Below are 18,449 nucleotides of genomic sequence, written 5' to 3'. Positions count from 1 at the left end.
TGGCTGTTTAGATGTTCTCTGGTTGTGACTTCCTGGATGAGTAATCCAGTGCTTTTAGAGGACGTTTGGTAGGTCAGCCACATGTAACAAGAGTCACTACTGTTTAAAGTTTTTTTTCATTTGTTGCTAATGACTTACTGAATTTTGAATTACTGTAGTTTGCTGGAATCAGTCGAAATGGTGTTGTAACTCTTTTCAGAATGAGAGATTTCAAAAATTTTATCTCTTTTTGCTTTATTTTGATCGCAGCTTGTGTGATGCTTATTAAGATCTTAAGTCCACTTCACATTACTGGAATGGTTCTATCAAAGTGATGTTTACACTCAGTAGGGATGGCAGTAATGAAGCTTGGGTGTCTAGTTTAATTGATCTTTATTATCAAGTCAATGTTGTTAATTCTGTAACTAAGGAAGCAGTTAGTTCTTAGTACTTTTAACAGGACCAGTCTTTTCCTTCAATATGAAATGATATTTCAAAAAAAATAAATAAATAAAGCTCAATGTTGTATTCGTTTTTCTTGGTCCATCTGTCCCTTTCTGTAAACATTATATTTTAAGGGGCTTCACAGATACCTGTCGGATTACGCAGGGGAAATGATCTAGAGAAACTTACACCCAGAGTTTAAGCCAGGCAAAAACCTGCCAACAAATTGTTTGCAATAGTGAGACTACATTCACATCCACTGAGACTAAAAGCCATATACCTTTGCAACAGCAATGTGGGAATAAGTTCCTTTACAAAACAGTGTTTTTACTGTAAAATTGAACAACATTTGGATGAGTTAAGCATTTACAGAATGACAATGTCTAGGAGCAATAGCATATATTTTTTAATTGAGATATTTAATAGAGAAACACTATTTGGTAACTGCAAATGATTACTGCAAATGATAATTGTGTGGATATAAACTCACATTCGAAGTCTAGCAAGACAGCTAAAAATTTTGCTGAATTCACAAGTCACAAGATGTTCAACAATAACTTGGCTTTAAGGTGGAAATCGTAACCCCCCCCCCCCCATATGTTAAAATGAGCAAATAAACAGTAATTGTGCATCAAAATATGCAGATGTGAGGATATGTACTGTATGACCTGGTGTGCCCAAACTTTCTAATATGACTATATACATCCAGTACCTAGTTTTGTTAATCATTTTTTTTCTTTTTACTTTTTGCTGTATTTATATTTATTTATATTCTAATGTTGTATAGTGCTTTTGCTAGCATATGCACACTTACTGCCAAGTTTTTTTGGCTGCCTAATAATTTTGCACAGTATATAGTAAACTGTACTTCTCCAGAAAGGGGTACAGTCACACTGGCCAGGAAAGCAAATGTGAACACAACAAATCATACACACACAAGCATAACCAGACCATGCTTTAATAACACACAGGTTGAAACAAAACCAAAACAATATACGCTGAAATAAAGCCTGTCCAGGCTTACTCAATACACTTTAAACAGTGTCTCACATTTTCTCAGTTCTCAAGTCTTTATAACTCTCTCAGTTTGGAGGGCTTCCATAGAACATCTGTGCTGCTCCTCCACTTTATTCGTGCTTTCCATAATAAGAGGTAGGCGCGCTCTACAGGTGGCTGAGGGAAGAGTGGCAGCTCGGCCTAGACTATTTTAAACTTAGAATCCTAAAATTATAATCCTATATCTCTACACTAGGCAACAGTTGCAACTTGTGTCAATTTGACACAAATTAATGTATTAACTGAAATTACAGGTGAAATAAACCAGAGTAACTAGAGTACATAGTCACTTTCACAGACTAAGTTTAAACCTTGACTAAAATGGACCGTTACAGCCACATTTACAAAATCCAGATCCAGCCCCATACTTCACCGTGAGGATATTTAATAATATATTTAAGAAAAAAATAAATAAATAGACAGATACATGCTCTTTATAGGTTCCTATGGGGATATCCAGTGCTACAGTGCCCAGAAGAATAAGAGTCATAATCAATAATCAGCACACAATCAATAGACAAATCAGTGCACAAACATAACAACTGAAAACATTCACATTCAGTGGCATGTGCATGTGGAACATAGTGGATTCATGTAAAAACATTTACATGTGTGCAAAACATTCAGTACTATGGACGTAGAAATCCTGAATATACAGTATAATTCCAGAATGATCATTTGTCATGAGTATGAGTGACAGCAAAAACTCAAGTTTATAAATACTGAAGAAAAAAAAATCAAAGGACAATAAATAAATAAACACTTTCTGTATATTAAAACCACATTAAGATTCAGAATGTTTTTAAATGCATTGTTAGTAGCTTATGAAAACTGTATTTGAAAATTCCTAAGATGTTAAAGTGCAGAGTGAATGCAGGATGCAGATCTTCCAATGGTGTTAGACCGTTTCTTCAATCCTCTCTTTTCCACATTCTGCTGAAATAAAGTAAATGTCCTTTAGAATGCTTTGGGGTTTTTTTTTTGTATCACCATTTTGTCTCACACAAGTCATCTGATAACAATTAGAAATACATATTGTGTAGGATCTTAATTTCATCCTGATTTGTAAAACATGTTAACACCTTCTTGCATAGATATACATACCAAATATAGAAATATTTATTCAGCATTTACCCAAATGGAGGAATAAATTATTGCTAAGATGCATCAGATACTAGCACAGATGCTGTTTAAAAGGACATTTTTGTTAGATTTAACACTTTTTTTTTTACTCTTAAGGCCAGCGTCCTAAGGATATCCTGAATCGCCCTGGAATACCAATGGTGGTTATGTTGTTCTGGCATTAATTAACCATGGTTATGTTACATTGTTATGTACTTTATGGATCCTACAAGGGAAATTTGTCATTTTGCTGCCTTACCATGTCCAATCTGGAAGCATATTATAGATGATAATTAGATACTGGATATCCTTGGGAGATTGGCCTCCAATGCTAAATATAACAAAAATGTCCTTTACAACACATTGCCTTAGAAAACCCTGGAAGAACCACTTTGCACACACTTTGCAAAGAGAATAGTGTGCTCAATATGGCAGATATACTAATTGAAAGGTGATGCACCAAATATTTGCATTGCCTTTTAGACATTGTTTGCATATTTTGTATATATTTTGGCAGGTTTTTTTCCATTTGATATGAAGTTTTACAAAAGTTTGTAGATCAGACTTCTTTTTTTCTTTTCAAATTAAAAGTTTCTCTCAGACAAAATTAGGCTTAATATTTTCCTTTGCTATTCAAATATGCTCATCATTTCCTGAAGAAGCCCACTGTTCTCATTACAATTTGTACTTGCTACTTTTCGCAAAAAAGTTTTAAAAGATATATTCAGTTAGACAAGGTTTTTGCTTTTTCATTCTAGGTTGTTTTTAAAGCCAGACACCTTTACTGAAAAGTAACTTTACGAATCAGGAAGAAATTAAGATTTCACTGCACCTAAAGAGCTCTGCTCTTTTTTCAGAATGTGACGTATCTTTTATAAGACTAGCTAAAAAGATAATTAATCAAAAACAACAAGAAAGCTTCCATAATTGTAACAAATGAGTAAAGTCCTACTACTTACCTTTTACTTTCCTTCTGTGTAAAACAATACCTGTCGAAATGGCACCAATTATAGCGATAACCACAACAAAAAAGGCTGGATAATGTCTGGGTGCTTCATTCTTCTCTGGAAAATATATTAAAAAGTTACACTTAAGTGTTTATAATTTAAATAAGAAAGTTTTCAAGTGTTGAGATTATATTAAATAGTTTTCCACAGTAAAAATGTAGGTGTGTGTTTTTGCAAATTTGTTGCCAAAAATATATGTATATAAGGGAGCATTTTGATGAGTGATAGGGGCTTGTACCTCCAGGATCCTGTTGCTGGTCATCAGTCAGATTGATACGTTTACGTATTAACATATTCCCACTTTCAGCAACACATTCCACATATTGTGCTGGTGACCGTAGCAGTGTGAGGTTTTTTGTACTTGTGATCGTTCCATCCACATTGATTACGGTGACTCTTTCTCCCGACTCTATCTCCTTGTCTATATACCTGACCTCTGGAGCAGGTTTACCCGTGGCTGAGCATGAGACAACAACTTTGTTTTCAGTCTTATCTAAAAACGTTGTTGTGATATCTGAGAGACCTGTAAAAAGACAATAACAGTATTCATTAACACATACTGCACACATTTATTTTTGTCTTCTGCATATGTGTCTGCTAACAGAGATGAGTTCCTTTTAGTTACCATAAAGGAAAATTCTAACAAATATCCCTTGTTCCTCTTTAGGACTGAAACTATGAGTTAATTAGTGACAAGCGCATGACTGCTGGTGTTTCTCCCCAGATTTCTGTAATTAGTCATCTGGACCTGAACAGTAATATATGTCTTGACCTAAACTCTTTTCTATCCTAAGACATTCCAACAGGTGGTGGGCGATATGGCAAAAATATAACATCATGGTATTTCAGAAATGTTCACAGTACACAATACGTCACAATATTTATATTTTCTGACAACTGATCAGCTGAAAAAGAAAACCAACATGCTGACTGTAAAAACAGTCAAAGCTATTAATATTCACTGTTACCCATTCTCTCAATCAAGTTAAAAGGGATGCATTACGCTCCTTTTTTAGTGAATCATGCATTTGTTCAGTGTTAAGTACTCATCATCTGCACAATATGCTCAGAAGACCATATTGTAACATAACGTGATTTAATGTATGGCGATAATGATACCGTCAAATTATTATTATTATTATTATTATTATTATTATCATTATCATTATTATTATTATTATTATATGCAATAAAGTGCACAAGCATCATAAACACCATCGAACTGAACAGAAATGATTTATTGCAACAGTCTGATGTCCTCAACAGCCTGCCGGGCTCGTCGATGATCCTTATCCAATAGGTACAGTATAAAATACGTTGGAATATCTCTTCAGACATAATTTCTACGTAGATTCTAGGCGAGAAAGTCAGACTTTAACTTTAGCAAATCCGTTTTAGGCTCAGCATTTTCGAGTGTCTTTTCACACATAGCGGAAAAACATCCCGACCAGCCTTACCTTGAACAGTGAGGCACGTCTTTCTCCGCTCGGTTCCAGAGGGATACACGTTGAAAGTACATATGTAGCAGCCTTCGTCCGCGAACGTTATGTTCTTCATCACGATAGTTGAGGAGCTTAGCGTCGCCTCCGTGACCTCCACTTTGTCCAGGTACGCATCGGCCACTTGTTGTTTGAAGTTCTCGCTGAAGGTGACCATTGTGTGGACGGAGTCGTCGTGTCCGAGCCGCTGCCAGGTGACCTGCTTTACTCCAGCAGCGTTGGGCAGGGAGCAGGAGAAAGACGCAGACTCACCAAAATCTCTTATTACCTTTTCTTCAGTCACCAAAGCTGCACAGCCAGCTGTGAAACACAGAACCAATAGAGCGCCGGTTAACACCGTAGAACTCTTTAACAAACTTACTTCAAGTACCATTTCTCTGTATATCCGTTCCACAGCGATTTAGAGCCACTCATACAGCCTACATACCCAGTGTTAGCAGGCTTAAGAAAACTGTATAATCCAGCATCATGTTCGTTCCTCAAACACGTTCCCTCTAAAGTGAAAGGGAAGCCTGCGCTGCGTAGTCTTTATAGTCCCGAAGTAAAAGTGAAACAGGGCTGTGACTCAATGTAATTTCATGGTACTGTTTCCGAGATAGGACGCTATTGGAAACCCCGTAATCAGTTCACATGTCAGTCAATCAGCAGTAAACACTGAAACCAATATATATGGTCAGCTTTATCTACGTGACGAAGCCCAGCTTTCTATGAAATGTTTATATTAAACACATACACACCCACAGACCCACAGATATACAATACATTGTAAGAAGAAGCCAATATAGGGCAAGATGTACCCACGTCCATGCTCATTCCTGGGATATTCCCTTGTTCCGGTCATTGAATAACAGCAATCTCTATTTTTTGTAAAAAAAATTGCACTGGAAAAAAAAAACACAGATGAGCCATAACATTGAAACCACCTCCTTGTTTGTGCACTTATTGTCCGTTTCATCAGCACCACTTACTATATAGGTGCACTTTGTAGTGCACGTATATATAGTAAGTGGAGTCCATCTGTTTCTCTGCATACTTTTTTAGGCCACTTTCACCCTGTTCTTCAGTGGTCAGGACCTCCTTGGACCTCCACAGAGCAGGTATTATTTGCGTTTTTAATCATTCTCAGCACTACTGGGCCACTGACATGGCGGTAATGTCTTAGTGTATGTTGCACCGGTTCGAGTGGATCAGACACAGCAGTGCTCCTGGAGTTTTAAACACCTCAGTGTCTCAGCTGGACCAGAGAATAGTCCACAAAACAAAAATGTTCAGTGTGACCACTGATTAAGGACCAAGGAATGACTGAATAACAAATTTAGCAGCAACACAGAGCTTTGAGCTTTTGTCTCTGACTTTAGTGGACCAACAAGATAGGTGTGTCTAATGGAGTGGACAGTGAGTGGAGACAGCATTTAAAAACTCCAGCAGCACTGCTGTGTCTGATCCTCTCATAGCAGTGCAACACACACCATCTATCGGTCAGTGTTACTGTTGATTACTGTTACTGTTGAAGAATGATCTACCACCCAAACATTATCTGCTGCCTGGTGGTCCTGACCAGGAGAGTAAGTTAGAGTAAAATGAGCTAACAGATTATGCAGAGAAAAAAAATTGTATAACTACAAAGTGCACCTATGTACATACTTGGATTTTAAAAGGGCAGTATGCAAGATGAGTGCAGTACACAGAAATAGGCAGGTATTTAATGCAAGATGTAACAAAGTAATACTTTTTTACCCTTTGTGTTTCTTAAATCTAACCACTTATGTTTTTATTTGATATATTACATTCCAGTGTAAACATGCATTTAAAAGAAAGCAAATTAATGGGTGCTACAAATATCTTTTTGGCAGTCTCAATCCCCTTTGCTAGCTTTGAAATAAGAGAACTGAGTTGTTTTGCTAACACTATAACTGAAAGAAAGTAATTTTACAAACTTTTGCAAGCCTATCTTGTTTACATCTAGAGCTGGAGCTGGAGATCCCCTAACAATTCTATTGCTTGACAACAGAAACAGAACTTGATTAGGCCAGTCTGTACGAACAGGCATGAGATCTTTTGAAGCTACATTTATGTTTTGTTTTGATATAACACAGAAAAGCTGTTATTGAAAACACAAAGTGTAAACTGTACAGGTACAGTTGGGAAAAGCCCTGGCATTATCATGGCAGATCAGGTGACCAAGCTGGTCTAGTGGCCAAAGCTAATCCACAGTATCTAATTTTTTGGAATCAGAAACAATGAGTAAACTAGTACTGGGAGGGTGAAACCAAGGAAAAATCTAAGTTTTGGCATTTATGTATTAATGTTGGCCTCTACATCCGAACTTTACCCACCAGTAATTTACAGTATCTCCTTACTCACTATATAAATGTTTCACTGAATGTCATGTGATTGCTTGGCTTGTGTTGGGAAAAAACCTAGTCTGCATTTCCTCATCTGCCTATCTTTACTTTTATATAATAAGTCTAAATCTTTTCCATATTTCATAAATAAATTAAATATTTACTGGTAGTCTAATTATTTCACTTTTAATAGCATGTAAAAGGCAATAAAATGTGTTTTTAAACTAAAATCAGACATTATGGACTTTTGAATTTTTGAACAGATTTGACAAAACACATCCATATTGAGTCTAAGGATCTGTTTACACCTTATATGAGCATGCATTTTTGGTGTCTGGATCATGTTCAAATTCATGTACTGTATGAAAAGCCAGGTGTAAAATCTTCCTGGACACATTGTGATCAGATCACGATCGGATCACTTAAACTAGTGTTCTGAACCCTGGTCCTGCATGTTTTAGTGTTTTCTTTGCTTCAGTACACCCACTAGAACTCAGTAAGGACAAGTTAATGAGATGATTATTTCAATCAGGCATGTAGGGAGGAGGAAAATATCTGAAATGTGAAGAGAAGTGGGCTTCCAGGACCAAGGTTCAGAAATACTGACTTAAACCAACATTTGGAGGTGGTCAGAGATGGATCTTGATCATTTAACACAAGTGTAAACCAAATGCATTTTTGTTATCTGTATACAATCATTTGAGCGGAAATGCATCTGCTAAGCGCAAAAATAAAACAAAATAAAAGGAAACCTAAAATCAGATCTCATCTGGTCACACTGGAAATGCATTTTTAGTGAAAAGTGTAAATGCAATCTGGTTCATCCAGATACAACTCGGACATGTTAACGAAAGGTGTAAACAGGCTCTAAGAGTAACTGTTTTGTTGTTTTTGTTTTGCCACATTTGTCAATACATTTTATGTCTGAAGTTTGCTTCTTCAGTTTTGCGCTGGAGCTGCAAGGTAAATTTGGCACGTAATGGAAGATAATAACATTGGATCAACTGTAGGATTACATTATTACACACTATTGTGAAGAATGCTACTACTGCGATGTTATTTATTTCTTATAAACATAATATTTTTGGATAATGGTACATCACACAGTGCCAGCACCATGCTATATCTACATTAGATATTATCTACATTAGCAACATAGCTCCAGTGCAAAAGAAGATATCTTTAGCTTGTCTCAGCTTGTATGGCCTCTTATGGCTACAGAGTTAGTGATGAATTAAAATGTGACAAGTTCTGATCTGTAGAGTTTACCCTTGCAATATAAACATTTTCTTGTTATTTTAAAGGACCAAGACAGTATGTATGAAGTGATGCCTAAACAAGTGTAACTCTATCTTAGAATTATACATTAATACAGTTGTATGCAAAAGTTTCAACATCCCCAGTCTAACTGTTCTGTTGATTATCTAAATCCTACTCTATTTTTTATAACTTACAACTTAAATATAGCATTTCTCTGCAGATTTTAAGGCACTATTTATATTTTTGCTGACATTAACATAATGGAAAAATGAAATATAAAACGTTCCATAACTTTGGGCAGTTTCATTCTACTATTTGATTTTGTTTGTCACCTTTCCTTAAAAAAGGAATTAATGTCCTACATTAATACGTCTTAGATAAGCACATGACAGCATGCTGAATTTTGAACAGTCTGAACACTCTTCTAAATATGCTCGTAGTCTACTGCAATTTTCCATTTGTTTAAGTGGTAAATTAAGTGGTAAAAAATGGTTTAAGCTTGCACAGATCTGATTACACAACACACATGCTTGTTCAGCTGAGAAACAAATTTTATTTTCAAAAAGAAAGACTGTACTATCTACATAAGTTCTATATTCTTGTGCAAAACAGTCCTCTTGTAAAACAGTACAACTAAGCTGTAAACAATACACAAACCTAAACTGCCTCATATAAGCCTAAAACCTCATATTATCACCGCCTTCCAAGAGGACTAAGCATTTTGGTTTGTGAAAGAGTGTTAGAAAGAAACTTATGGCTCATCTTTGTGACTTTGTGACTACATTAACTTATTAAGCAAATATGTTCGGATGAATTGTGCTACCTTTTCAAAATGTCCTACCATAGTGCACATTTATCGGTAACTCCATACATAAAACTCCAGGTAGGATAGTTTGATAACTTAAATCACCCTAATCAAAAAAGCCTACTAGCATTAAAACAGCGAGACTGAAGTCAGCTCGCCAGCTTCTTGTTTGCATTTTCCTGTTCCACTTTAAGTGGTGCACCATTTAAGGTGGAACAGGAAAAAGCGAATTAGAAGCTGACATCAGCTTTGTATTAAAACTGCAGGTAGAATAGTTTGATAGTCTAAATGTTCTTATCAGGAAATGTTACCAGCTATAAAGAGTAATTAGGATATCTTGATAGCTTAAGTCCAGCTCTCAGGGGGAAGCAGTAATATTAAACTGAGTCTATACTAGAGCTGGGTGATATGGCAATATTTTGTAATGGTCATAATTAATGAAAGAAAACATTTTTAGCTGTCTGGTGATGAATGGACCACGTCCATGTCAGAGCATATAATAGTATTCAAACTCCAGCTAGCAGACATCTGGATTTTCTATAGTAGCTTGAGCTCTGAGCCAAAATATATGTAACACCAGTCAAACAGAGTCCTCCTTTCAGGTACGTTTAAACTAAAAGTGCAGATTTTGTGTCGTGTTTGATCTATAATATCATCAATTCGTCGTGCTGTGCGAGTGATGGAGCACTGCTTTAAGTTAGCCTGCTGCTAAAAACAGCTAGCCTGTAAAGATAGCGTTCTCACACTTTCCAATACCTCACAGCGTCCTCAGTTCACTTTCATTCAAATCAGGGTTGTAACTGACATAAACTCACTTATTTCTTTCACTTTCATTGCCTGGGAATGCGCTAATATTTATGACTTTTTGACAGTGCTGTAGTTTTGAGGATTGTGAATCAATGCTCCTAAAGCTTGTTGTATACTATAGTCAGGACCCATTCCCCAACCCGAAGGCGTAGGGAAGCTACCCTCTCGTCCACCGGAGAAAACCCCAACATACAGGCACCGAGTCGAGGGGCTATGAGAAAGCCCACACCTGCCCGCCGCCTCTCACCATGGGCAACTCCAGAAAAGAATAAAGTCCAGCCCCTCTCAAGGAGATTGGACCCAGAGCCCAAGCTGTGTGTTGAGGTGAGCCCGACTATATCTAGCCGGTATCTCTCAACCTCGAGCACCAACTCAGGCTCCTTCCCCGCCGGTGAGGTAAAATTCCAAGTTCCAAAATCCAGTTTCAGCAACCGAGGATCAGAACGCCAAGGCCCACGCCTTCGGACACTGCCCGATCCACAATGCACCGAACCCCTACTACTGCCCCTCCCATTGGTGGTGGGTCGATGGGAGGGGGATCTCATGTAGCTCCTTCAGACTGGGTCCGGCCAGGCACCATGAGTGAATGCCCGGCCACCAAACGCTCGCTGGCGAGCCCCTCCCCCAGGTCTGGCTCCAGGGTAACCCTGATCCTGGCAGGGTACACAAGTCCTGCTTTCTTGTTTTCATAGGGGTTATTATGGATCACACTTTGTCTGGCCTGTCACCTAGGACCAGTTTGCCATGGGAGACCCTACCAGGAGCTTTTGCTCCAGAACATAGCTCCTAAGATCATTCAAGCACACAAACCCCTCCACCACGATAAGGTGGTGATCCATGGAGAGGATCGTTTTATCATTAACATTGAAAATACAATAAAACTTTTGAACACTAATGTGTGAAGCATTTTAACCTCTGATGGCTACATGGTGTCACCTTTTAATATTACTGCATATTTGACTTTCATACGTTTACAAAGGGTATTGCCTATATTACTCACATTTATGCAAACAAAGTGCATAGTGCTGCTAATACTGAAATTGTTTTAAAAGGCTGAAAGTCTTATCATTTACAGTGGCAGCATGGTGCAGCATAAGAGCTTTTCCCACAAAGTTGGTTGGTGTCAAACCTCAATAATACTACAGCTATTTTTAAACATTTGTACACGGAAGTTCACTGATCACTCTTTGTTCCTGTCTAGGCTACCTGTACTGTGTGTCAGCACTTCTCATAGTTTGGAGTGAAATGCCATGTTGAAGGACAATGTGGCAATATTATAGGCAATTTGACCTCAAACTCAAGAAATAAGATCTAGTGTCACTGAATACAGTTCACACATGATTCTCCAGTACATAGACAGGAATTAAATAAATAAATGAAATTAGATTGTCCCCATACTTACTGAACTGATAAGTAGTTTCGTTTTGACTGCCTGGATGCCAAAATGCTTATATCAAGTAACAAGAAGCAGCCATGACTAAGCATCCCATTTATGTAGTTTTATGACCCTGCATAACATGAGAATGAGGTAGCTGATGATTCAGGCAACAACTACTGAGGGGAAGCGAATGAATCAGCATGTCACTGCCTTATTTAGAGAACTGAAATTTAAAGTGTAAGCTGTACATTCTGTAACCTGCTGTTAAGAGAACATGCTCTTTACTGTAATTTAATCTTATGCTATCTCAGCAGACGCTGCTTGTAAGAGTAGAAACTACCCTGTGGTCAGCATGAGATACAGCAAAATGCATAGGGCCAGCAAACAGTTTCATTTTGACCACCATGTTAATATCCTGCTGATAAGTCTGAGAAATTCTCATCCTCCGTTGGTTTAAAGCAAGGGTGGCTCCGAAACACACACAAAATTTACTCGGCACTACATAGCAAAAGCAAGCAAAATGTATTTATATAGCGCTTTTTTCAACAGGTGTTGTCACAAAACAGATTTACAGGACAATCAGTATTACAGAGAGAAAAGAAAAGAAAAGAAAATCCAGGTCCAAGCCCCCATGATCAAGCTAGCGGCGATGGTGGCAAGGAAAAACTCCCTAGACTCCCTAGCATGTCATGGTTGTAATGAGTCCCAATAAACCTATTTATAAACAGTGTCAGTATGTGTTTTGTACCTGTAGGTTCCCTGGCTTCTTCCAAAGTCTTTATATTACAAAGAAAGAGGGGACAATTCAAATAAAGGTTCTTGATTGGCTTGTCAAATAATGTTATATTTGTGCCTTGGTTACTACATAGGTTACAAAGATTGAGAGTAAAAACTAAAAATAATCTAATAAATTGTATGTATTATATTTATATTATATTATTTATTATTATATTTTATATATATATATATATATATATATATATATATATATATATATATATATATATGTGTGTGTGTGTGTGTGTGTGTGTGTGTGTGTGAATGTGAGAGAGACAGTTTTGAAAGAACCAGCATTTGAAAGAAAGGAGACTGGGGCTACATATTGGCAGCATTTTTAATTGAATTGAATAGGGTCTAAAACATGCCATTCAAAATGGTAATTATAAAATACAATGTATGAGAAGAGCACAAATATGTACAATGTAATATTTTTCTACATTAAATGTAACAACAGTATGGAAAGGAGAATAAAATCTTACAGGAATTCTTTGACACAATATATAGCTTGGCGACACGGTGGCATGGTGGGTAGCGCTGTCGCCTCACAGCGAGGAGGGCCTGGGTTCGATTCCCTGGCCGGGTGATCAGGGTCCTCTCTGTGTGGAGTTTGCATGTTCTCCCCGTGTCTGCGTGGGTTTCCTCCGGGTTCTCCGGTTTCCTCCCACAGTCCAAAGACATGCAGTCAGGCCAATTGGACATGCTAAATTGCCCGAGTGTGGGAGTGACTGTCTGTCTGTCTGTCTGCCCTGCGATGGACTGGCAACCTGTCCAGGGTGTATTCTGCCTTCCGCCCGAAGACTGCTGGGATAGGCTCCAGCACCCCCCCGCGACCCTGACGGAGAAGCAGCTTAGAAAATGGATGGATGGATGGAATATATAGCTTGTAAATGAGCACTAACTGCAGAGTTTCTTGCTTAAGATAGTCAGCTGCCGCACCATTCATGAACTTGTGTTCAAGTAACTGAAGCAGTTCCTAATTTTCTTTGCCACTAGCAGTTACAAAGTTTCTCAGTCACACTCTTCTGTTTCAAAATAGACCTACTTTCTAGAAGAGTTCAGGCATTTGTTACAAGCAGACTTGACTACTGTAATGCCTCTTTCAGTTATTATGCTTCTAAACTGTAGAACTCATGTCCACCTTTTATTAGACAGTCGAGCTCAGTGCTCACTTTTAAGAAGCATATGAAAACGTATCTCTTGAACTTAACGTAACTAAAACTCTACGTCTCTTGGTATTTATCTTCTAATTTGATCTTTCATTTTCTTCTGATTCTAAATAAATGCAAATTATTTCTTGTATAACTATGTTTTATCACCTGTCTGTAAAGCACTTTGAGCTGCCACCAGCATGAAAAGTTCTACATAAATAAAACAATTCTATTATTACATGTGTATTATTTCTAATCGTTTTAATCGAGCTGCTGTAAATGTGCTGTTTAAAGAAGAGGTGATGCATGACAGTGGTAAGTATGCCCCTGTTCCAAATATTTTGAAACATGTTGCTGGCCTTGAAATCGAAACAGCCTTATATTAAAAAAAAAAAAAAAAAAACTTAGCAGTTTTAACATCAGATGTGTTGTCATTGTACTATTTTCAATTATATATAGGGTTTAAATATTTTGCACATCATTGCATTCTGGTTTTATTTACATTTTGTGCAGCGGCACAACTTTTTTGAATTTTTATTTAAGTAATGTCTTCTATAGTGCATGGCTGCTGTGCACTGATTTCAATTACTTCAGTTACCACAAGACACATAAAAATTCCAAAGAAATAATGGTGTTTCATATGCAGATTTCAACCATGATGATGAATCTTGTAAGTGATGCGTCACAGCATTAGTGATATCAGCAGGCGTATTGGGGAGAGTGGAGGGAGTGAGTGAGAGTGAAAGAGCAAGTGAGCGCATGCGTGCATGCACGAAGGAGAACTACAAAGAAGCCAAAATGAAACTAAACCAGACTTCCTGGATCCCTGGACGTTCTGGACTTCCCCACTGCTACTGTCACAAGTGCATGTGTAACAGTTTCAGGGGGTTTTAAAAGGAAATTTACTCTGTCTTGTTCAGTGCTTAGTTTTAACTCAGGACTTTCCAAATATTGTCTCTTGCCATCTTCCAAGCCCTTTCTGAATAATCCACCAGAAATTAATTTCTCTGTTATGACACAATCCATTAACTCACGCGCCAGGAAATTGCACACCACAAATATTGTTCCTCTAAACTCTAAAACCATGTCCCCCTGAGAAATCTACCAAATTACTGACAGGAACAGGAGGAGAAGAAGGTGGTTCTACGCCACTGACTGTACAGGAAGTGCGGTCATAGGAAATCATGTGGTTACTGTTATTGTAAAAACACAGAAAAGGGAATAGCTAGATTACTTCATTTCACACAAAGAGAGCCACAGGTGTTCCATATAAACCCTTATTTTTGTGTTTTGCTGGAATGTTAGAGAACATTACTAAACGTCCTTGATTATTTATCTGAAATATTACATTATCAAATTTAAGGTCTGTTAAGTGGTTATATCACTACCATTGTCCACATACTGTATGATTGTTGAGTTATACCTAGATTACTTTATTGTTTTTATTAACTAAATGATATTTTCAACAAATACACTAAATACACATGGATTGAAAAGTTTGTGATCACTGTTTTCAATAATGTGAAAACAGTTTTGTTGCAGATACATATAAGAAATGATAAGGAATGACATAATAGTGACATTCTGTATGTTTCATATAATTTGTAGGAAACTGTAAACATGAAGAAATAATGATAATTGAGAATAACTGAGAAAGCTGTTTAACATTTAGAACAAACATTAATATCAATAATGTGGTGGGGAAAAAATCACTGTAGATATTCAAACTTATTTCACGAAAAAAATGCCTGTAACTAGAAAATAAGATTTTATTGGCATTTACTATTTTGACTTCTTGTTGTTCCCAAAATACTTTGAACTGTAAATAAACCAGCTCACATTTTAAAATGTTTCAATCTAAACTGTACAAGTTATTACTGAATAACAAATATTGATATGACAAATGAGGATTAATCCTGAGACACCTTTATACGGTCTAAACACAAACCCACTTGACTCAAAGCTGAAAATTCTACTTATGAGCTCTAAAAATTGACCAATCAGAGTCCTCTATTTTGTTTTACCAAAGAAATACAGCTCACAGTGAGCATAAGGGCATTATCTCCCCTTATATGGAAGCAAAAAAAAGGGATGAAGGGCAGTATGCACTTTATCAGATCTGTCTCAGAGTTGCACCATAATACTGTTTCCCTTCTCTGAAATTACACAGAATGACTCTTCTGTAGAACCTCCTGTTATTCAAATTTAACAGTTGTGCCACATTATTCCTGTTGGGAGGGGGTTTCTTGAGAGCTCTGCTCAGCAATAATAATAATTTATAATGACTTTAATGCCATGGCATACCCAGATGCACGTGGACCTTAATTTTTAAGTTCTACTTATGACCCAATGGTACTTCATAAGAAGCAGGTTAATATTACATTTCCCTTAGATGACTTTTCCTGATGCAGCAAAGCCAGAGAATTCCTTGCCTGACCAGACAATCTTGGCAACCATGCTTGGCAGTGAGTACTACAACAGAAATGCTGAGAGGAATCACTGCATAATCAGACCACTTCTAAACCAGTTCACATACATATAAAAAAGACAGATTAGGAGGTCACTGTCTGCATTCACTAAGCAATAAAAATGTGCTTAACTGTACAACAGTATAGTATGCAGAGCCTTTCAAAGAGTCAACAATGTTATAATAAAAAGAGGCTTTGACAAACCTTTAATGCCACATTGGGCAATTTATTTCATGAACTTGTCAGAGCCAGATATCATATAGATATGAGTGTTTAATGCAGAAATCTTAATTTTATAAGTATCCTGAGTACACCTCTATGATAATGCTATATTTCTGTTAGCATCTATAAAGGGATTTCTGCTAGCATTGTTTATAGATTCACTTCCCAAATAAGACATTTTAGCAAAATATTCTTTACTTTGTATGCTGCAGTTTTCAGTGAGGCCTAAATCACATCTAAAAATATTCAGCACAATCTTCCATCCATCCATCCATCCATCCATTATCTTCCGCTTCTCCGGAGTTCGGGTCGCGGGGGCAGCATCCTAAGCAATGAAGCCCAGACCTCCCTTTCCCCAGCCACTTCCACCAGCTCTCCAAGGGGGATTCCGAGGCGCTCCCAGGCCAGCTGGGCGATATAATCACGCCAGCGTGTCCTGGGTCTTCCCCGGGGTCTCCTCCCAGGTGGACTCGCCTGTGACACCTCCCGAGGGAGGCGTCCAGGAGGCATCCTAACCAGATGCCCGAACCACCTCAGCTGGCTCCTCTCGACGTGAAGAAGCAGCGGCTCTACTCCGAGTCCCTCCCGGATGACTGAACTTCTCACCCTATCTCTAAGGGAGAGTCCAGACACCCTGCGGAGGAAACTCATTTCGGCCGCTTGTATTCGCGATCTTATTCTTTCGGTCATTACCCAAAGCTCATGACCATTGGTGAGGGTGGGAACGTAGATCGACCAGTAAATCGAGAGCCTTGCCTTATGGCTCAGCTCTTTCTTTACCACAACAGACCGGTAAAGAGCCCGCATCACTGCTGACCCAGCACCAATCCGCCTGTCAATCTCCCGCTCCCTTGTACCATCACTCGTGAACAAGACCCCGAGATACTTGAACTCCTCCACTTGAGGCAAGAGCCTATCCCTGACCCAGAGAGGGCACTCCACCCTTTTCCGCCTGAGAACCATGGTCTCGGATTTAGAGGTACTGATTCTCATCCCAGCCGCTTCACACTCGGCTGCAAACCGATCCAGTGAAAGCTGAAGTTCGCGGCCTGATGTCCCCAATAGGACCACATCATCTGCAAACAGCAGCGATGTGACCTTGAGGTCACCAAACCGGACACCCTCCATCCCTTGACTGCGCCTAGAAATTCTATCCATAAAAATTATGAATAGAATCGGTGACAAAGGGCAGCCCTGACGGAGTCCAACTCTCACTGGGAACGAGTCTGACTTACTGCCGGCTATGCGAACCAAACTCCAACTTTGTTTGTACAGGGCCTGAATGGCTCGTAGCAAAGAGCCATGTACCCCGTACTCCTGAAGCACCTCCCACAGAATACCCCGGGGAACACAGTCGAATGCCTTCTCCAGATCCACAAAGCACATGTGGACTGGTTGGGCAAACTAACATGAACCCTCCAGAATCCTCAGCACAATCTTTTTTAACATTATTGGTAATATTGCCTCATGCCCAGCCACTGTATGGAAAATGCTAAGAATTTTCTTCAGACGGTATGACATTCTCTGGAAACCTTAAAGAGAGACAGTGAAAATGTACTGTAGTTTACCAGTTTATTAATCCACTATTATAAGCTATAAACATACACGGCTTAGTCAGATCCTGCTGGTGTGGGTTTCATTTTTTTTAGTGATGCACATAAAAGCTACTTGAATGCTAACAGGTCTCACATTGTGGAGAATGTTCAGGATTTTAAACGTGGCTTTGTAAAGGCCTACAGATATCTTGATTATCATCAAAATTGCAAACTAATCACTGAGACTATTCACTGAAAATATAAATTTTAATCAATTAACTATGACAGCCAAAATTCTGTTTCTAAAGACTTCCATTACACCAATATTAACAATCTCTACGGAAAAGCACAACATAGTTCTGACCCAAGTCAAAATGAGTTTAGGGATGAAACGGGCTGCTGCATTACATGACATATGAGGATATAGTCAAGACTGTCAGACAACCTAACCATGACAAGAATGCTTGTAATGCACATTGAATAAAAATTATTTCAACTTAAATGTACAAATGATGTGCTTAAATGGAAATGATGAGGAATACATACATGTAATTTATTGTAATTGATGTGGCAGGGAAAATCAAGAAATCCCAC

At 38.1% G+C, this 18,449-nt stretch overlaps 1 protein-coding gene across 2 annotated transcripts; it reads right to left on the bottom strand.

Moving 5' to 3' along the window:
* Positions 1-1,365: 1,365 nt before the first annotated feature.
* On the bottom strand, positions 1,366-5,610 carry LOC108439379 (OX-2 membrane glycoprotein-like). Of its 2 annotated transcripts, none has more exons than XM_017717757.1 (5): positions 5,535-5,610; positions 5,066-5,407; positions 3,847-4,131; positions 3,561-3,665; positions 1,366-2,415 (listed from the first exon to the last, which is right to left on the bottom strand). In XM_017717757.1, exons 1-5 carry the CDS (start codon positions 5,575-5,577, stop codon positions 2,378-2,380), a joined length of 813 nt encoding a protein of 270 aa, XP_017573246.1. In that variant the 5' UTR covers positions 5,578-5,610; the 3' UTR covers positions 1,366-2,377. The 2 variants fall into 2 exon arrangements, with proteins under 2 accessions (XP_017573246.1, XP_017573247.1); XM_017717758.1 differs by having other exon boundaries at positions 1,366-2,412.
* Between the last annotated feature and the right edge of the window lie 12,839 nt (positions 5,611-18,449).

This window comes from Pygocentrus nattereri, chromosome 12 (assembly GCF_015220715.1).
Source record: "Pygocentrus nattereri isolate fPygNat1 chromosome 12, fPygNat1.pri, whole genome shotgun sequence".
NCBI classification, from domain to species: domain Eukaryota; kingdom Metazoa; phylum Chordata; class Actinopteri; order Characiformes; family Serrasalmidae; genus Pygocentrus; species Pygocentrus nattereri.
This window is presented reverse-complemented; position numbering and strand designations above follow the sequence as displayed.

Bases quoted from the DNA above. Each gene is read 5' to 3' on its own strand.
- LOC108439379 (XM_017717757.1), bottom strand. From the start codon at position 5,577: ATGATGCTGGATTATACAGTTTTCTTAAGCCTGCTAACACTGG. The intron at 4,132-5,065 runs GTAAGGCTGGTC...GTCTTTTTACAG, and splicing joins GACGTGCCTCACTGTTCAAG to GTCTCTCAGATATCACAACA. The intron at 2,416-3,560 runs GTAAGTAGTAGG...ACTTTATTTCAG, and splicing joins ACACAGAAGGAAAGTAAAAG to CAGAATGTGGAAAAGAGAGG.